The 21,307-nt window shown below is 43.8% G+C and overlaps 1 protein-coding gene across 4 annotated transcripts in view; it reads right to left on the bottom strand.

Annotated features, from left to right (window-relative positions):
* lhfpl4a (LHFPL tetraspan subfamily member 4a) overlaps positions 1 to 20,520 on the bottom strand; it is a 240,592-nt gene extending 220,072 nt beyond the window's left edge. For 2 of the 4 annotated variants that reach the window (XM_048548043.1, XM_048548042.1), the window contains exon 1: positions 19,840 to 20,518. In XM_048548043.1, coding sequence (XP_048404000.1) covers positions 19,840 to 20,245 — 406 coding nt within the window. In that variant the 5' untranslated portion in view covers positions 20,246 to 20,518. Of the gene's footprint in view, positions 1 to 19,839 lie in introns of all 4 variants that reach the window. The other 2 variants (XM_059649790.1, XM_048548044.2) reach the window with 2 other exon arrangements.
* Positions 20,521 to 21,307: the final 787 nt, after the last annotated feature.

The raw sequence follows: 21,307 nt of genomic DNA, 5'->3' as shown, positions 1-21,307 counted from the left end.
AAATATGAGCACCGACTCTCTTGTGCTCTAATATTCTCTGAAAATATGTCAGTCAATGTAATGTTTGACACTAAAGAATTGAGGACATTTTGATTCACTGTTATAAATAAATACTGAGAACAAGAACTTCCACCTGATCTGCCAAAAATGGTTCAGATGGATGAACCTTGTGTATGAAAGTGATTATGCATTGGACATAAGCTTACAACAAATTCTGCAGCAGAGAAATAAAACAAGGAGTTGGCTTAATGCCCTACAATCTGGTTTCAATCTGTTCAGTAGCTCTCTAGTCAGTAGTTACTAACATTGCTTTTCAGCATGGACAACAACAGTTTCTGATGCCAATTATAAGGTGTACAAAGCCCTGATAAAGTGGCTGTGTTGAAATGTTCACCCGAAACAAAAAACATTGTTACATCACTTGAGGTTACAACTGAAATCAATCAACTGAGTGAGCGAATTTAGCTTATTGTCCTCAGAACCATACTAAATACTTTTTCATAGTAGCCTTGAGCTGAGGAGAAGAACACATTGCCTCTGGAACACAAAGGTGTTGGTCTCAAAACCTTGCAGTGGTCATACAATGTGAATTATCAACAGGCTGAGCTCTACTCTGTACAGTCATTATTCACACTTCAGTATTTGCCATTTAAGCCAATTAAGTGGCTTAAGAGAAAGGTTTTCTAAATGTGCTGGCTCTTAAATTAACCATAATCATTATTTAGGTTGTAGCACACATCATGTTGTGCACATTGCTGGTTGGCATTCCACTTTCCATTTGGTTTGTGGAAAAGACCCCTTTTGGAAGATAATCACTGCAAAATAGACTCCAGGACTATGTGGATGTTTGCCATGGTGCACGTTCAAATGGCAAGCAGACATTGATCAAGAATTCACATGTTAGTGAACAGGATAGCATTTTACATTTAGGCATGTTTGAGTAGAAAAAATAAAACATAAGTTCAAATAGCATTCTTTAATATTTGACAACAGCAATTTGCACGATTTAACTCTGTACAGATCCTCTCCTGTTTGTTATTTGAACTCCGCTCAGCAAATTGCTGATTGGATCGCGGCTATGATTTTGATTGGCAATTCTTAACTTCCTTATAAAGATGTTGCAACCAGGCTTTGAGCTATATATATGCTCTTCAGCATATGGGCAGTGCCACAGCTGTGATCTTTATCCAAGTCCGTTACAATGAATAAATGTTTCTTCCAAAATAATTCACAACTGAGATTTGATCCCTGTGTCTGTTGTGCCAGGACACGGGACAAGAATTAAAATTAAAAAAGTACAGTCAAAAAGAACCTGGAATGGCAATAGGATGAAGACAAAAGACAGAAGCAAAAGAATCTTAAATGGAATAATATCTAATGGAACAATGAAATTCTTTGAGAATTGACACAGTGGTGCAAAAGATAAAAAGCTGATCCCAGACCGTTGCAATTAGTTTAGTATTGGTCACTAGAAGGTAGGCAAAGCAATTCAACCTGGTTGGCATTCCAATTTCTGTTTGGTTTGTTGCAAAAACCCTTTTTATAGGATGGTCAGTGCAAAATAGACTCCGGGGCTGCAATACCATTACACCCATTATTTAGGTTAGATAGAAATCTGTCAATTGCATGCAGTATTTATGGATTATAGAAAATGGAGTTGGCATTGGTAGCTGTGTAGTGAGCCTGGAGTTTGTGTGTAAACATATAGTTACAGAAACATCAATATTTAAATTAATAGTAAGAAAATAATCAAATCATATCTGTGACCTTTCATCAGACCTGGAAAATAAGAGCAGGTGAAATAGTAGGCCACACAGGCCCTTGAGCCTGCTCTGACATTTAATAAGATCATGGCTGATCAGATCTCGGACTCAACTCCACTTTCCTGCCTGATTCCAATAACCTTGGACACTCACATCAATCAGGAGCCTGTCAAGAAATTATACCTCAGCTCTGAATACATTCAAAACCTTCACAGTTCTCTGTTGTAAAGAATTCTGAAAATTCATGATGTATGAGAGAAGGAATTCTTCCCTATCTCCATCTTAAATAGATGACCCCTTCATTTGAAATGATGATTTCTTATGCTAAATTTCTAATGAAGATAAACATTGTCTCAGCATCTATCATGTCAAACCTCTTCAGAAGTTCTCTTTCAATAAGATCATATCTTATTCTTCCCAACTACAATGACGTAAGGCCAAACCTGCTGATCCTTCCCTCACATGTTAACTCCCTCCAGAACAAGTGTACCCCTTCTTATATAAGGAGACCAAAAGACTAGTCACAGTACTCTAAGTATGATCTCAGCAGCTCCTTGTACAGTTATAGCAAGACTTTGCTATTATTATACATCGTCCATTTTGCAATAAATGTAAACATATCATTTGCCTTCCTAATTACTTACCGTACCTGCATGCTAACCTTTTGTATTCGATGTACAAGGATACTCAAATCTCTCCATACTGCTGTATTCTGTAGTTTCACCACGTCTTAGATTAAAGATGCAGCAGATTCTAAGCCAGCACAGAGGCAGGAAGGAGGCAGTGGGGAGGAGGTTGAGAACACAGCAGATTTGTAGTAGAATAGATTGCAGTGATTGGGCAGATAACAGGAGTGATCACAGTGACAAAATGCATCTCACTGCAAGGTAAATTGGATAGATCAAGCCAAGGTTTCACCCCAACCCACTGACCTTCAAATCCCCCAGCATTGATGTGGAAGCCCCCCAGCATTATCGGTGGCTTGGCTACACAATCCATTCTCTTAATAATTCAAAGTTTTGAAGAGAGCACATCTTCATTTTGAAGTGTCTTCCCTCTCACTCTCCATTGCAGCTTGCTGTTTCTTCAGAATAGAAAGCGTCTGATTCTAAAGCATCAAGACATTGCTGCTGTCCCTCATTGAAGGGAGACCTTATATCCAGGATAATTAAAAGCACACTGCTGTGATAAGCATAAAAGTGTCTAGGCCCAAACGTCAGCACTCCTGCTCCTCTGATGCTTCTTGGCCTGGTGTGTTCATCCAGCTCTACACCTTGTTATCTCCGATTCTCCAGCATCTGCATTTCCTACTATCTCTGAAACAATTTTAACTCCACTGTGAAGCCTCTTCTAAGGATGCCCACCTTGAAGAAGTTATCCTCTTCCCTCTGGAAAGATTTCTGAAGAAGGGTCTAGGCCGAAATGCCAGCTTCCCTGCTCCTCTGATGCAACTCCTCTACTTGCCCTGCTGTGTTCATCCAGCTCTACACCTTGTTATCTCTTAACTACTTCCCTGATAGGTGTGAGTTTGAGACCCAAACAAAATAGTCTTGACCTCTGGTTCTCCCTTGGGAAGAAATATTCTGGCCATGAACTCTGTTTCTCACTCCACAAATACCACCAATACTACAAATACACAAATTTATCACAACCTGTATTTATCCCACTTCAGACTCCTCATGTCATCCTCAGTATTTGCCTTCCCACCCATTTTTGAGTCATCTGCAGAATTGGCAAGCATACATTCACTTCTTTCATCCAAGTTTTTAATATATATTGTCAATAACTGTGGCCCTAGTACTGATCCCTTCCCACTCCATTAGTTACAGTTTGCCAGCCTGAAAATAACTTTATTATTCCAACTCTCTGTCTTCTCTTAGTTAACCAGTCTTCTATCCATGCTCACATACTGTGCCAAAATTGGACTTTATTTCATTATGTAGTTTTATGTGCAGTTCCATATCAAATGGTTTGTGGAAACTCAAATATATTCCATCTATTTGTTCCCTTTTATCTCTCCAGTTTATTGTGTTCTCAAAGAATTCTAATAAATTTGTTAGGAATTACTTCCCCTTCTTGAAACAATGCTGACCCTGCTAAATTATATTGTATATTTTGTAATGCTCTGCTACATGTTTATGTATCATCCTAGATATGTTGTAATCACTGAAATACAGTATATGAAGGGGTGGATGCAGATACAACAATAACAATTAAAGGAGAATTAAATAACTACATGAAAGAAAATAAACAAATTACCACACTATCTGCTCTTAACGTGGAAGTTTCTGATTATGGCCTGAATCCCCTTTGTTCTTGCTAAGATAATCAAAATGAGTATAGCATGGTGGCTGAATGATTAGCACTGCTGCCTTACAGTCCCAGGTATCCAGGTTTGTTCCCAGCCTTGGACAACTGTCTGTGTGGAGTTTGTACATTCTCCCCATGTCTGTATGGGTTTCTTTCAGGTACTCTGGCTTCTTCCCACAGTCCAAAGATATGCAGGCTAGGTGGATTGGCCATGCTAAATTGCCTATAGGGTCCAGGGATGTGTAGGCTAGGTGGGTTAGCCATGGGAAATTCAGGGTTACAGGGATAGAATGAGGGTAGGATGTTCTTTTGAGGATTGGTCTGGATTTGATTGGCTGAATGATGTTCTTCCACAATGTAGGGATTCCATGAGTGAATGGAAACTTAATCGGGAATTTCCTATATCTGGGATTCAATTTACTAGCCCCAAGATTGACTCAGCCTATCAAACATTCCCAAGTATGAAATGATAAAAGTGGACTTTTTGTGATCTGGTGCCCTGATGAGAAATATCTTAGAATTGGCTCAATATGGTCGCTTTATAAAGGGCCAGCTGGGCTCACCTTGCAGATTTTCCGGCTTTAAAATTCAGACATTCCCCTTGCGTGAATAACTGATGTTATTGACCATTCCCAAGTTCTGAAATCTTTGATAATTTTAAAGGTAAGGCCACATATGCTGGAATCTTCCAAATGACAAAAAATGTGGCCTGATACTGTTATCACAGAGTAACACAATGTGAATTATACAGAACACTGATGTCCCTATAATAGAGCATATTCTTCAGTTTACCATGAGGAGTGCTACAGAAAGTCTGCAAATCACATCAGAAATTAAACTTCAAGTGCTGGTTCATATCTTTGACACTAAAATTGGTGGCATGGTTGGAGTTGGATGCAGGAATGATATTAAAATTGCATTCCCAGTGGGTTCTGATGTCACTGGGATACCGTGTCATATTCAAAAGGGAGGAAAAGCATCAGAATCCTGTTGTATCTAATTAAAAGGCCATTGAGTCCTTTAAAGATATTGGTAACAGCTTGGGAGGGCAAAGGGCAGTCTTCAAATGTGAATTTGATGAATATAAACAGTCTGGTGCACTTGAATACACAGCAGTTGGCTTCAGATCAGGAGAAGTGGAATTTTATTTTTATAAAGTGCCTGTGGGTTTTCTGCCAGATCAGGTGTATTTACCTCTTGTTGGCCTTAAGGACACATCTGTGCGCATTTACGCTGTTGGTTCTCCAAGGAGTTGTCTGCTCTCTTCACGTGACAGTGGCAGACCCCATCATGGCTACTATCTGCCTTTGCCAGTCATATGCTGCAAACAGGTTTGGTCCCTTTTTTTCAGCACATTTTTCTCTGCGTCATAAATTTCTGGGTTGACCATAAAAAAGCAAAGCTGACATTCCATACTATACTGAAAGCCTACTATGCTGTTACGCCATCTTTGGATAAAACGTGAAATTGATTCTCCATTTACCTGTTCAGATGAATATAAAAGATACAATGGCACTGTTTTAAAGTGAAGTGGAGTTGCAACAGTCTTGGTTAATATTTATCCCTCAATCAACATCTCAAAAAAAATCAAATTATCTGAATATTATCACATTGCTGTTTGTGAGAATTTGCTGATTGCAGATCAGCTATGGTATTTCCTCTGTTACAACAGTGAATACACTTCAAAACTAAAGATGCTGGACACATGCCTTGTTCCTATGAGAAATAGTGAAACAAAAATGTTTAAGGGATCACATTCATCTCCAAGAAAGCATTTACTTATCAAAATATGTGGCTTGAGCAATGCAGCACCAGTGAGGTATTGGGACCTGGAAGTTATCCAAGCATCAGATTCCAAACCACATTTTGAAAATCCATCCCTTTGTTCAGATGCAAAGCAAAATAGAAGACTTTTGAACTATGATGTGAAACAGACACATACGTTCCAATCTGCATTTGTAGCCTTCCCATCTTGGACCACAGCAGGGTGACTTTGGATTTTGTGTTCAGCTGTGTATCCCATTAAAGATATCGGAAATTCATTTGCACTCATGGAATCCATGCTCAGAATAGTTACAGGTCAGGAAGTCTTTTGGTATGAGGTTGAGGACACAATATTTGAATGTTAAATTAAGGTGAATCAAAGGTTTATTGTTATGTGTTTTTCAATTTGATGCACAAATCACAATCATAAAGTATTAGCTTCCCAAATATTCCTTTTTTAAAAAAACGGTTGTGTGTGGACTATTTTGTTCTGCACATGATTTTTTTTTCGTTGCCTGTTTCTGATAGAATAAGCTTGTGCTTTTCAACCCAGTCCTCTTAAGTGTGTCTGTGTGTGTGTGTGTGTGTGTTATGTTGCCAGCTTATATCCAGAAATGTCTGATCTCACACGTGTGTCATTACCTACATGCTAATTAGCACACTTCAAACAACATATAATATTTTAATTTATAAGAAGGTGCATGGATACATTCTCTAAATGCAAGTCTTTATTTAGGGATGCATTCTGTATGCTAATTGATGATCAATTACACTCAGTCAGTAAGCATTACTGAAAAGACAATGTTCCAGTTCTATCCTTCATTGGTTGGCTGGGGATTTGCACCAAATAATAATAAAAAAAACAATAATTAGTTGTGAAAGAAGATTCAGCAGATTTGAATTCATATTAGACTGTAAAGGTCTTTTATAAGTTTTGAAATGTTCTCTTCAGAATGGGCGTGTGACATACTTAAATAACTGAAGATCTGAATTATCAGCTTTTATAGTATTGCAATTTTTGTACTTCACCTCTTCATTGATGTATTAACTCACCCAGGAGTATAAAACTCTGTGAGACACAAACTACTTTATTGGTCATTCATAGCTTGTTCCTGGATTGATCTCATCATAGACAACAAAATGTGAGGCTGGATGAACACAGCAGGCCAAGCAGCATCCCAGGAGCACAAAAGCTGACGTTTCGGGCCTAGACCCTTCATCAGAGAGGGGGATCTGGAATAAATAGGGAGAGAGGGGGAGGCGGACCAAAGATGGAGAGAAAACAAGATAGGTGGAGAGAGTGTAGGTGGGGAGGTAAGGAGGGGATAGGTCAGTCCAGGGAAGACGGACAGGTCAAGGAGGTGGGATGAGGTTAGTAGGTAGATGGGGGTGCGGCTTGGGGTGGGAGGAAGGGATGGGTGAGAGGAAGAACCGGTTAGGGAGGCAGAGACAGGTTGGACTGGTTTTGGGATGCAGTGGGTGGAGGGGAAGAGCTGGGCTGGTTGTGTGGTGCAGTGTGGGGAGGGGACGAACTGGGCTGGTTTAGGGATGCGGTAGGGGAAGGGGAGATTTTGAAACAGGTGAAGTCAACATTGATACCATTAGGCTGCAGGGTTCCCAGGCGGAATATGAGTTGCTGTTCCTGCAACCTTCGGGTGGCATCATTGTGGCACTGCAGAAGGCCCACGATGGACATGTCATCTAAAGAATGGGAGGGGGAGTGGAAATGGTTTGCGACTGGGAGGTGCAGTTGTTTGTTGCGAACTGAACGGAGATGTTCTGCAAAGCGGTCCCCAAGCCTCCGCTTGGTTTCCCCAATGTAGAGGAAGCCACACCGGGTACAGTGGATGCAGTATAGCACATTCCAGATGTGCAGGTGAACATCTGCTTAATGTGGAATGTCATCTTGGGGCCTGGGATAGGGGTGAGGGAAGAAGTGTGGGGGCAAGTGTAGCATTTCCTGCGGTTGCAGGGGAAGGTGCCGGGTGTGGTGGGGTTGGAGGGCAGTGTGGAGCGAACAAGGGAGTCACGGAGAGAGTGGTCTCTCCGGAAAGCAGACAGGGGTGGGGATGGAAAAATGTCTTGGGTGGTGGGGTCGGATTGTAGATGGCGGAAGTGTCGGAGGATGATGCGTTGTATCCGGAGGTTGGTGGGGTGGTGTGTGAGAACGAGGGGGATCCTCTTTGGGCGGTAGTGGCGGGGGCGGGGTGTGAGGGATGTGTTGCGGGAAATACGGGAGACGCGGTCAAGGGCGTTCTCGATCACTGTGGGGGGAATGTTGCGGTCCTTGAAGAACTTGGACATCTGGGATGTGCGGGAGTGGAATGTCTTATCGCGGGAGCAGATGCGGCAGAGGCGGAGGAATTGGGAATAGGGGATGGAATTTTTGCAGGAGGGTGGGTGGGAGGAGGTGTATTCTAGGTAGCCGTGGGAGTCGGTGGGCTTGAAATGGACATCAGTTACAAGCTTGTTGCCTGAGATGGAGACTGAGAGGTCCAGGAAGGTGAGGGATGTGCTGGAGATGGCCCAGGTAAACTGAACGTTGGGGTGGAAGGTGTTGGTGAAGTGGATGAACTGTTCGAGCTCCTCTGGGAAGCAAGAGGTGGCGCCGATACAGTCATCAATGTACCGGAGGAAGAGGTGGGGTTTGGGGCCTGTGTAGGTGCGGAAGAGGGACTGTTCTACATGACCTACAAAGAGGCAGGCATAGCTGGGGCCCATTCGGGTGCCCATGGCCACCCCCTTAGTCTGTAGGAAGTGGGAGGAGTCAAAAGAGAAGTTGTTGAGGGTGAGGACGAGTTCCGCTAGGCGGATGAGGGTGTCGGTGGAGGGGGACTGGTCGGGCCCCAGCTATGCCTGCCTCTTTGTAGGTCAAGTAGAACAGTCCCTCTTCCGCACCTATACAGGCCCCAAACCCCACCTCTTCCTCCGGTACATTGATGACTGTATCGGCGCCGCCTCTTGCTCCCCAGAGGAGCTCGAACAGTTCATCCACTTCACCAACACCTTCCACCCCAACCTTCAGTTCACCTGGGCCATCTCCAGCACATCCCTCACCTTCCTGGACCTCTCAGTCTCCATCTCAGGCAACCAGCTTGTAACTGATGTCCATTTCAAGCCCACCGACTCCCACAGCTACCTAGAATACACCTCCTCCCACCCACCCTCCTGCAAAAATTCTATTCCCCATTCCCAATTCCTCTGCCTCCGCCGTATCAGCTCCCACGATAAGACATTCCACTCCCGCACATCCCAGATGTCCAAGTTCTTCAAGGGCCGCAACTTTCCCCCCACAGTGATCGAGAACGCCCTTGACCGTGTCTCCCATATTTCCCGCAACACATCGCTCACACCCCGCCCCCGCCACAACCGCCCAAAGAGGAACCCCCTCGTTCTCACACACCACCCCACCAACCTCCGGATACAACGCATCATCCTCCGACACTTCCGCCATCTACAATCCGACCCCACCACCCAAGACATTTTTACATCCCCACCCCTGTCTGCTTTCCGGAGAGACCACTCTCTCCGTGACTCCCTTGTTCGCTCCACACTGCCCTCCAACCCCACCACACCCAACACCTTACCATGCAACCGCAGGAAATGCTACACTTGCCCCAACACCTCCTCCCTCACCCCTATCCCAGGCCCCAAGATGACATTCCACATTAAGCAGAGGTTCACCTGCACATCTGCGAATGTGGTATACTGCATCCACTGTACCCGGTGTGGCTTCCTCTACATTGGGGAAACCAAGCGGAGGCTTGGGGACCGCTTTGCAGAACACCTCCGTTCAGTTCGCAACAAACAGCTGCACCTCCCAGTCGCAAACCATTTCCACTCCCCCTCCCATTCTTTAGATGATATGTCCATCATGGGCCTCCTGCAGTGCCACAATGATGCCACCCGAAGGTTGCAGGAACAGGAACTCATATTCCGCTTGGGAACCCTGCAGCCTAATGGTATCAATGTTGACTTCACCAGTTTCAAAATCTCCCCTTCCCCTACCGCATCCCTAAACCAGCCCAGTTCGTCCCCTCCCCACACTGCACCACACAACCAGCCCAGCTCTTCCCCTCCACCCACTGCATCCCAAAACCAGTCCAACCTGTCTCTGCCTCCCTAACCGGTTTTTCCTCTCACCCATCCCTTCCTCCCACCCCAAGCCGCACCCCCATCTACCTACTAACCTCATCCCCCCTCCTTGACCTGTCCATCTTCCCTGGACTGACCTATCCCCTCCCTACCTCCCCACCTATACTCTCTCTACCTATCTTCTTTTCTCTCCATCTTCGGTCCGCCTCCCCCTCTCTCCCTATTTATTCCAGATCCCCCTCTCTGATGAAGGGTCTAGGCCCGAAACGTCAGCTTTTGTGCTCCTGGGATGCTGTTTGGCCTGCTGTGTTCATCCAGCCTCACATTTTGTTGTCTTGGATTCTCCAGTATCTGCAGTTCCCATTATCTCTTGATCTCATCATATCTGTGTTTTAGTACTTGACATCTTTCGGCACTTAGAGCCGCTTTTCAACCAAAGAAATTGTTGGAAATGGGGAAAGGAACCAGCATGGAAATGTTTACTACTGGAGAGAAAATGTTTTGAATGGATAGAATGAACTAATTTAGAAAGAAAAAATAATAAAGTAAGAAAAAGTAAGTAAAAAATCAGAGTGCATGTTATGCTTCTTAAATGAGGTTTAATTGGGTTCTTTAACAAAATTCTAAGTTCACAATTACAGATTAAAATGTCTCATTGGCCCTGAAGATGTGATTTTATATTTACTGAATGTCAAATGTCTCATTTTAATATTAAGAAGTGAAATGGCAACGCATAAGCTGATATGGAATCTTTTTAATTGTTCAACTAAAAGGAAATTTTAGGTGCTTATTGTGGCACAGAGGCTTACTGAAGTAAAATCAAACTGATATTTATATTATTAATGTTTATGTATGAGATATACAATTCCATGGGAACAGAAAAACTAGAAGTGACTGGCTGTAGAAATGCTGACATTGTAAGACTTTTCTTTGTGTGTGTGCATAAAATCAAAGATGCTATGTCTTAACTTGATTCCCCTCATTTTGTCCTCCACTTTTTCCTCAACAACATAAGCCAGTATTAAAAAGACAACACCAGACAACAACTCCATTTCACAGATTGATTGTTTTTGACATATTTCTAACTAATGATGCTAATTTGCACTGAATATAAGCACACCAACTGAGAACTGAACTGAGACAGCTGAAAGCTCATTTTATTAAGGGATCTAATGTTGGATTTTCTATCAGGCTTCCAGTCTATTCATTTTTGACCTGGAGTGATGGCACTTTTATTCACAATGGTACTTCATCACGCTTGAAGTAAAAATGTTAAAGCTTTTGCCATTTTGGCAAATAAGCCTCCATAGTTTTCATGAGACACTTTGCATTGAGACACTTAGCCCAAACATTTAGGATGCAATGATGACATAAGTGAGATCATAATTGGTATAGAAAGCCAAATATATGGTTTAGTTTACAAATGCATAGACACTTTTCCATAAAGATAATGCCTCCATCTGAAATGTGTTTCTGCTGTTTCACTGAAGATATTAATTTGTTTAAAATATTTGGGTGAATAGATCTGCTAAAAAAAGGGAAGAAGTTTCAAACAAAGATGTTAATCATTCATACACAATTACCTCACAACTTAATTTCAAGGCCAATATTCCCACTGTATGCAAACACAATTAACATTGTGGCTAAATGACTGATACTAAATACGTGTTTTCTTTTGAATTTTCTTAATATAAGGACCAATATGATTTACCAGAATATATATTTTAATTTAGAAATCTCAAAAAGGGGAAATTGTCTCTCCATAATGACCATTTAATACCACTGCTGATCAGCTAAGCAGTGTAACCAATCCATTAATCTTTGGACAATAATATGAGCTGACAGGATAAGGCTGTCTTACTTATTAAGACAGACTAAAGAAGCTACAACTGTGCACTTCAGAACAGGGTAATCTTAGGAGTAATCTAATCACGATTTATAAGATGATGAATTGAATAGATTGGTCTAGATTTTATGGTAGTAATGATGGTGAAGCTGTTAGCATTCACTGTCATTCCACTTTTCAAATGGACTGTAACTTCTGCATTCTACACAATACACAAAAATCCAGAAGTTCCTGCTGCTGACTTAATGCTTCTCCAGAGAATACACCAGTGAAGTCTCTCTAGAATTCAATCAATTGGAAATCATCGAACTGGCAAAAACTTTCTCTCTTAGGCTCTTAGTCTCTGTAAAAATCCGAGTGCATGTTATGCTTCTTAAATGAGGTTTAATTGGGTTCTTTAACAAAATTCTAAGTTCACAATTACAGATTAAAATGTCTCATTGGCCCTGAAGATGTGATTTTATATTTACTGAATGTCAAATGTCTCATTTTAATATTTAAAAATTGCACAATTCTTAAAATAATAAACTATGGATTAACTTTAAAATAATTACAGCCTCGATTTCCCGATCATTACACGTAAAAACATTACAGCTGGAAATGAAGAGGCTCAGTGGTTTTACTTACGGGTTTGTTGTTTGTGAAAGTGATTGAATGTGTTTGAATGCCTACCTGCACAGTGCCATCAGTTCTGCTGGATACCTGAAGAACCCTACCCACCAAGTTAATAAAGTTAATACCATAAACTGAAAACTGCACCACAAAAATCATCAGATATCGTTACACCTTTCTTCAATGCCTGCTGTGAATACCGTTGCATCACCATTGGCCTCAAAATCCAGTCTGCTAAATTTGTTCCAAGTGAAAAGATTGAAAGAAATAGGAGTTATGATTTTAAGTTATGTAAAGCCAGGTCGTGGTTAGATTACATGAATTTCATGCAGTATTTGCATTACAGAAATAAGTGATGCACTCCACTGAGTCCATGCTAATGTTTGTGCGCCACCTGAGTCTCATTCTATCTTCTTCACCTTACCCCATCAACATACCCTTCTAATGAAGGGTCACTTGACCCGAAATGTTAAACTCTGATTTCTCTCCACAGATGTTGCAAAACCTGCTGAGCTTTACCAACAATTTCTGTTTTTGACTCCAATTTACAGCATCTGCAGTTCTTTTGGTTTTTAACACATCCTTCTGTTCCTTTCTTGGCTATATATTTATTTAGCTTTCCCTTAAATATATCCCAAGGGGTTGCTTCAACTCATCCTTGTGGTAGCCAGCTCTACATTCCAACTACTACCTGGATGAAGAAGTTTCTCCTGTATTCCTTGCTAGATGTATTAGTAACAATCTCACATATTTGGCTCCAAATCCCACTCTGCATGAAGAGAGTTGAGAGTCACGGATTACCAACATAGGTAGCCAAGAGTACACAATTGACTTTAAGGTTGTTGCTTAATTTTTTAAGAAGCAACAATTTAGAAATTATGAATAAGCTGAGTAAATAGGAAAAACATTTAACCTGTGACAGGTGAGATTAGTTTACTGGTTTGGGAGGACTAAATGATGAATGATGAGGATCATGTTGATTTCAGTAGATTTCGTGTCAGTATTCTGCTCTCTATATGAAACATTAAGAATCTCTTCCCAAATCTTTGGCCCTTTGAAGATCAGGTAGTTGTCTAACACAGACTGTCCCCATACCCAAGCATTATTAATATACTTTAGTTTGAGGAACTGGTTATTTAATCTATGTCAGTCACTTGTCCAAAGCTTCTAACCCAACAAATATGACAGGCACCCAGAATGTTGGGAAGGGCAACTTCCCCGGTCCATCACTTTAGCTTACGGCCGTCTTTAAGTTTACCTCATGTTGAGGGCCATTTGTTAAGCCAAACAAGACACTTGTATAGACCAGATACCACACAATGTCATCCTGTCAATTCAGGAATACCAACATAAGAGCCCTAACCAGTAGACACTGACATTTCTAATGACTTCATGCACTTTTCCAGAGAGAGAAGAGAAAGAACAATTCTACCAGGTGGCTCCACACTGCATTGACTGACTCTACAAAAATTCTATAATATTCTGAACAGTACCATTTCTGAAATTTATAAGTGGAATATTATTCATTAAATTCTAAGGATCTGTAACAGGACTTTGCCCATAGTTTCTAGTCTCCAGATAAAAATAAATCTTTCCTTTTAGATACAACTTCCTCACATTGTATCATTGCAATAAAACACTTCTTGCATTTTCTCCAATGCTTTACTGTAATTTTTTTTTAAATTTGGAGACAAAATCAATTCATACTATTCAAAATGTAATCTAATCAAAGTTCTAGACTCACACAAACAGAAATTGCTGGAGAAACTGAGCAGGTCTGGTAGCTTCTGTGGAAAGAAAACATTTCAAGTCCATTGATCCTTCTTCAGAAGTTTTATACTGGCTGGTATGTTGGTTTGATAGCATCTTCCTGCCTCTGGACTATTTTTAAGGATGTAGGTCAGGCAGCTGTGATGGCCATCCATCTATGAGAAGCAGATAGCTCACAAATATAACTAAAAAGCATGAAGCATTTCAATCCTAGTAGGTTCCTGGCCACAGACTGGTGAGGGTGAGTAGGGGGAGACGGTGAATGTTTCAAGATAAATTTGAGGATACCCACTTCCCCTTCCCAGTCATAGCCATTTTGCCCTCATGATCACAGCTGTAGCCAAAGGTTCCTTCAACATGTTTCTCTTACCACTGTGATGGCAGTTGGAGCCATCAAGTTTAGAAAAGTGTTAAGAGAGTACCTCTATTCTCTAGATAATAAAATGTGAGGCTGGATGAACACAGCAGGCCAAGCAGCATCTCAGGAGCACAAAAGCTGACGTTTCGGGCCTAGACCCTTCATCAGAGAGGGGGATGGGGAGAGGGAACTGGAATAAATAGGGAGAGAGGGGGAGGCGGACCGAAGATGGAGAGTAAAGAAGATAGGTGGAGAGAGTGTAGGTGGGGAGGTAGGGAGGGGATAGGTCAGTCCAGGGAAGACGGACAGGTCAAGGAGGTGGGATGAGGTTAGTAGGTAGCTGGGGGTGCGGCTTGGGGTGGGAGGAAGGGATGGGTGAGAGGAAGAACCGGTTAGGGAGGCAGAGACAGGTTGGACTGGTTTTGGGATGCAGTGGGTGGGGGGGAAGAGCTGGGCTGGTTGTGTGGTGCAGTGGGGGGAGGGGACGAACTGGGCTGGTTTAGGGATGCAGTAGGAGAAGGGGAGATTTAGAAACTGGTGAAGTCCACATTGATACCATATGGCTGCAGGGTTCCCAGGCGGAATATGAGTTGCTGTTCCTGCAACCTTCGGGTGGCATCATTGTGGCAGTGCAGGAGGCCCATGATGGACATGTCATCTAGAGAATGGGAGGGGGAGTGGAAATGGTTTGCGACTGGGAGGTGCAGTTGTTTGTTGCGGACTGAGCGGAGGTGTTCTGCAAAGCGGTCCCCAAGCCTCCGCTTGGTTTCCCCAATGTAGAGGAAGCCGCACCGGGTACAGTGGATGCAGTATACCACATTGGCAGATGTGCAGGTGAACCTCTGCTTAATGTGGAATGTCATCTTGGGGCCTGGGATGGGGGTGAGGGAGGAGGTGTGGGGACAAGTGTAGCATTTCCTGCGGTTGCAGGGGAAGGTGCCGGGTGTGGTGGGGTTGGAGGGCAGTGTGGAGCGAACAAGGGAGTCACGGAGAGAGTGGTCTCTCCGGAAAGCTGACAGGGGAGGGGATGGAAAAATGTCTTGGGTGGTGGGGTCGGATTGTAAATGGCGGAAGTGTCGGAGGATAATGCGTTGTATCCGGAGGTTGGTAGGGTGGTGTGTGAGAACGAGGGGGATCCTCTTGGGGCGGTTGTGGCGGGGGCGGGGTGTGAGGGATGTGTTGCGGGAAATACGGGAGACGCAGTCAAGGGCGTTCTCGATCACTGTGGGGGGAAAGTTGCGGTCCTTGAAGAACTTGGACATCTGGGATGTGCGGGAGTGGAATGTCTTATCGTGGGAGCAGATGCGGCGGAGGCGGAGGAATTGGGAATAGGGGATGGAATTTTTGCAGGAGGGTGGGTGGGAGGAGGTGTATTCCAGGTAGCTGTGGGAGTCGGTGGGCTTGAAATGGACATCAGTTACAAGCTGGTTGCCTGAGATGGAGACTGAGAGGTCCAGGAAGGTGAGGGATGTGCTGGAGATGGCCCAGGTGAACTGAAGGTTGGGGTGGAAGGTGTTGGTGAAGTGGATGAACTAACAGTTCATCCACTTCACCAACACCTTCCACCCCAACCTTCAGTTCACCTGGGCCATCTCCAGCACATCCCTCACCTTCCTGGACCTCTCAGTCTCCATCTCAGGCAACCAGCTTGTAACTGATGTCCATTTCAAGCCCACCGACTCCCACAGCTACCTGGAATACACCTCCTCCCACCCACCCTCCTGCAAAAATTCCATCCCCTATTCCCAATTCCTCCGCCTCCGCCGCATCTGCTCCCACGATAAGACATTCCACTCCCGCACATCCCAGATGTCCAAGTTCTTCAAGGACCGCAACTTTCCCCCCACAGTGATCGAGAACGCCCTTGACTGCGTCTCCCGTATTTCCCGCAACACATCCCTCACACCCCGCCCCCGCCACAACCGCCCCAAGAGGATCCCCCTCGTTCTCACACACCACCCCACCAACCTCCGGATACAACGCATTATCCTCCGACACTTCCGCCATTTACAATCCGACCCCACCACCCAAGACATTTTTCCATCCCCTCCCCTGTCAGCTTTCCGGAGAGACCACTCTCTCCGTGACTCCCTTGTTCGCTCCACACTGCCCTCCAACCCCACCACACCCGGCACCTTCCCCTGCAACCGCAGGAAATGCTACACTTGTCCCCACACCTCCTCCCTCACCCCCATCCCAGGCCCCAAGATGACATTCCACATTAAGCAGAGGTTCACCTGCACATCTGCCAATGTGGTATACTGCATCCACTGTACCCGGTGCGGCTTCCTCTACATTGGGGAAACCAAGCGGAGGCTTGGGGACCGCTTTGCAGAACACCTCCGCTCAGTCCGCAACAAACAACTGCACCTCCCAGTCGCAAACCATTTCCACTCCCCCTCCCATTCTCTAGATGACATGTCCATCATGGGCCTCCTGCACTGCCACAATGATGCCACCCGAAGGTTGCAGGAACAGCAACTCATATTCCGCCTGGGAACCCTGCAGCCATATGGTATCAATGTGGACTTCACCAGTTTCTAAATCTCCCCTTCTCCTACTGCATCCCTAAACCAGCCCAGTTCGTCCCCTCCCCCCACTGCACCACACAACCAGCCCAGCTCTTCCCCCCCACCCACTGCATCCCAAAACCAGTCCAACCTGTCTCTGCCTCCCTAACCGGTTCTTCCTCTCACCCATCCCTTCCTCCCACCCCAAGCCGCACCCCCAGCTACCTACTAACCTCATCCCACCTCCTTGACCTGTCCGTCTTCCCTGGACTGACCTATCCCCTCCCTACCTCCCCACCTACACTCTCTCCACCTATCTTCTTTACTCGCCATCTTTGGTCCGCCTCCCCCTCTCTCCCTATTTATTCCAGTTCCCTCTCCCCATCCCCCTCTCTGATGAAGGGTCTAGGCCCGAAACGTCAGCTTTTGTGCTCCTGAGATGCTGCTTGGCCTGCTGTGTTCATCCAGCCTCACATTTTATTATCTTGGAATTCTCCAGCATCTGCAGTTCCCATTACCTCTATTCTCTATCTCCTTCTTTACCTACAGTGGCAGGCTACAACTTTCAGAGTACATCCACCATCCTTTTTTAAAAATCAACACACTTGATCATGTTCTGACACACCTTCAGGCAGATGGGACTTGAACTTGAAACTTCTGGCCCAGAGATTGGGATACTCCACTGCACCACGAGAATCCTGAAATATCCATATGGAATGGCCATAGTTCTCTCTGGCCATTAGTTGGCTATTCTTTTAAAGATTGTGTCAGCTGACTATTTTCCAATGGGCTCGCTGATTTAATCCTTGTGTTGGAGTTTAGAACCCAGAATGAAATCAAATCCAGTCTCCCTGCTTTTTAAATCTGTCTTTTTGCAAACGAACCCGGCGCTTTGAGTTTATTTTAAAATTGTATTATTAATCAGCGGTTTCGCTTGTTTTTCATAATTGATGTACCCTTGTCCGCAGATTTCTCTGCTTGTACATTCATTCTCCAAAGTGTTTGTGGGATGTTTTACCAAATTTTGTTCATTTTCGTCTGTTGGTCCCCCCCCCCCCCCCACAGGCAACAGCTGTAACAAGAAGGAACAAGAAGGGACATCTGCAACAAACTAGGCTATGGACACTGATTCACGGAATCCCTTAAGGAAAAAAAAACTCATTTCACGAGTTTCTGGCTAGGGCGGCAACCAACTCTGAGAAAAAAGTAATTACTACAAGAAATTATTTGGGCGATACTGATCCCCTAGGCTGCTTTAGCTTCGCGACAGAATCGGAATAAAGGATAGCAACTTTCTAGAGTTTTACCCTCAAAATAGCTAGACTTTACCTTTTTTATCAAAAGATTTTGGTTGGGTTGAAGCGAGCATGTAATATGATAAACCTTGGCTGTGTTGACACAATTCTTCTTCCCTTGGTTTTGTAAAGCAGCAGAGTCTCTAGCATATTCACTAAGTACGAATCAAGATGATCACATAACATAGGCCGGGCTCAGTTTCACGTCGAGTTCCATCAGCGTACTTTGATCATTTCCTTTCTTTCCATAAAAATCCTTAAAATATTTAAAATTGACTTCACACAAATCTTGTAAAATCTACTGATGCTCGGAGCCGTGATATTAGGGATGCAGGCCCGAGGCTAAAATGTGTTTAACGGCCCTTTGAGAATATCTTGCATTGCATCAAGAGAAATTTATAACCGTGTAGCTGCTGTGCCTATTAATCGCTGTTTCGTGAAACAGCAATGAAATGCGTCCTCCCGTTCTTAGGAGCGAGCTATTGGGAATCTCCCATCTGAGAGACAAGGCTCAGAATACCTCTCACGATCATTCGCAGCAAACTATCTCTTAAATCATTCAGTGCCTAGATAGATGGGGGCGTGCGCCGCGCTGCACTCACTCTGTTTTGTTCTAATAATTGTGTTCATCCGGACCCGGTAATGGATCAACTAATCTTTTTAAGGGTAAGGACAATAGATTCAGCAGGCGGCATTTTATACCATAACATCAGCCGAATCAACAAATTGTTTACAGGGAAGCCTCGCAGTATTGTCTATCAGTATTTCTCGCCACACCGACACCGTTCCATTTTAGAACAGTAAGACTGTTTACTATAAGATTACCACATCCGTGTCCACGCTGATACGGCAGTTCTCTTAGTAATAGTCCGAGTGACTAATTAACTCTCCACTGACCACGGGTGACTCCATACCTTCCAGTCAAACAAAACAACTACGTCAAAACGTTGAGAGACGAATCTTAGTCAACATCGAGCAATCAATCACCCCGGTTCATCATCACACACAGCATGAACGAGTCCACAATGAGAATTTTCATAGCACCGTTACTGATTTGTATTCTACACCATGCAGTCAATATGCTCACATTGGTGTTTGAGACATCATTAGATTCAACGCTGTTAATTACCTGGGGGTACAGCCTTATCATCACTGGAAATTCAGCACCTTACCATCCATCACATTAACTTGGCGTTGCATTCAAGTCACACCGCTGGAGCCTTGGAATCCGTCTCTATTAACCATTCAGGGTTCAATCGCCACCTTTAATCATTGCACTACATATTATATAACCTACACATGTCCCAGCAGATCTCATCGAATAAAAACAGTCCTCAGATGAGAAATGGTGCTGGATGAATGGTTTTGTGGCACTATGTTTTGGCTGAGGTTTCCACTGTTAAGGGCAATCTGAGATGTTGAGATTCCTCGCTCTCTCACATACACATACAAACAGTGACAAGTACACACATAGATAAGTCTATTCGTACAGATGCATACATCAGCCACCCCCTACCTGCCAGGAGCTGCATCCAGGCGCAGATCTTGTAGACTGTGGCGGTGTTGCAGAAGAAGAAGAGAGCGAAGCAGGTGATGCAGCCGAGGATCAGCACCATGGAGAGCAGCACGAAGAGCGCCGCCGCTTTGAAGGCACCCGAGGGGATGCTGGAGAAGTCGGAGAAGGTTCCCTGACATATTAAATCCCGGCTGCTTAAACCTGTCCCGATGCAGTAATGGAAAAGGCCAAAGTAGCCGGCGTAGGGAGTGTCGACACTATCCCCGATCCAGTAAGGCTGGATGAAAACCACCACGTTAATGATCGCGAAGCAAATGGTGAAGATGGCCCACAGCACACCGATGGCTCTGGAATTCCGCATGTAATTGTTGTGGTAAATTTTAGAGGCTTCCTGTGAAGGCAACATATTCTCTTCTCTCGCTTTCTCACCTCGCTAGCTCCTTAATGCAAATGCAAGAGCCAATCCTCAGTCTCTTACATTTACAGTAAATCCCAATAAAGTCGTGCTGATGTCCTTGTCCGATTTGTTATAGAGTGGCTATATGGTGGAGGTACTCCATCTTTCCAGAAGCTCTCTGCCTCTTTCTCTCTCTTTCTTTCGCTTCCACCTCTCCCTGCCTCTCTCTTTTTCTCTCCGGCTCCGGTGTGCGCGCTCCCGCCACGCTTACTGTTTGGTGTATGCGCGTTACCGAGGCATTGCAGCCTTATTGGGAATATTTCCCAGCAAACACCACGGTGCGTTCAGATCAGGATTCAGAATTCAGATTGAACTGAAACAGATCATGATAAAGATATTTAAAAAAACACTAGAACGATTTGTAGTATCCAGTTTAAGCCGTATCTTCACAAACTTGCCCACTGGGCCAAAATAATTAACGAGTGCACATGGTCACAATGAAACAAAATAGATGTGTAAATCGCTGTTTAATCTCCCTGAGGCAACCTGCACGAACGCCCAATGCATACTTCTATATAGATTGTTCTTCCTGAAGAGTCTTGGGACATACTTTTGAAAGTTAACAAACAAATAACTCAGTCATAAGATGATTTGTTCAGTTGCTTCCAAATTGGAAATTTAAAAAAAAATCCTGTTGCAGCATAAATTCAATCTGGTGTTGAATATTTTACCATTTTTACAAAGGTTGTTCAAGATCATCACAAATAATTATGTTGCCCAAAGTGATAGCAGCTGCTTTTACTTTTTGAGAAAAACAACAGTGAACCAAGGTTAAAGAGAATAGGTGGAAGGTTAAGTCAATCAATAAGTTGCCATAAACTGTGTGCACTTTAAAAGTGTACAGTTTCGTGAAGATAAGGAAGGTTGAAGAAAGTAAAGGTTCCACACCTGAAATTTTGAGAAAGGTGAGCTAGTACAATGAGGTTGAATGACACGCAGAAAATCCAGCTTTTTAACTCTATTTCTTTGACAATCAACAGCATTGTCATTGCTGAATCACCACTATCCCCA

The sequence above is a fragment of the Stegostoma tigrinum genome, chromosome 11 (genome assembly GCF_030684315.1).
Source record: "Stegostoma tigrinum isolate sSteTig4 chromosome 11, sSteTig4.hap1, whole genome shotgun sequence".
In the NCBI taxonomy this organism is placed as follows: Eukaryota; Metazoa; Chordata; class Chondrichthyes; order Orectolobiformes; family Stegostomatidae; genus Stegostoma; species Stegostoma tigrinum.
Note: the sequence above shows the minus strand (reverse complement) of the source record. Positions and strands in the feature narration are given on the sequence as shown.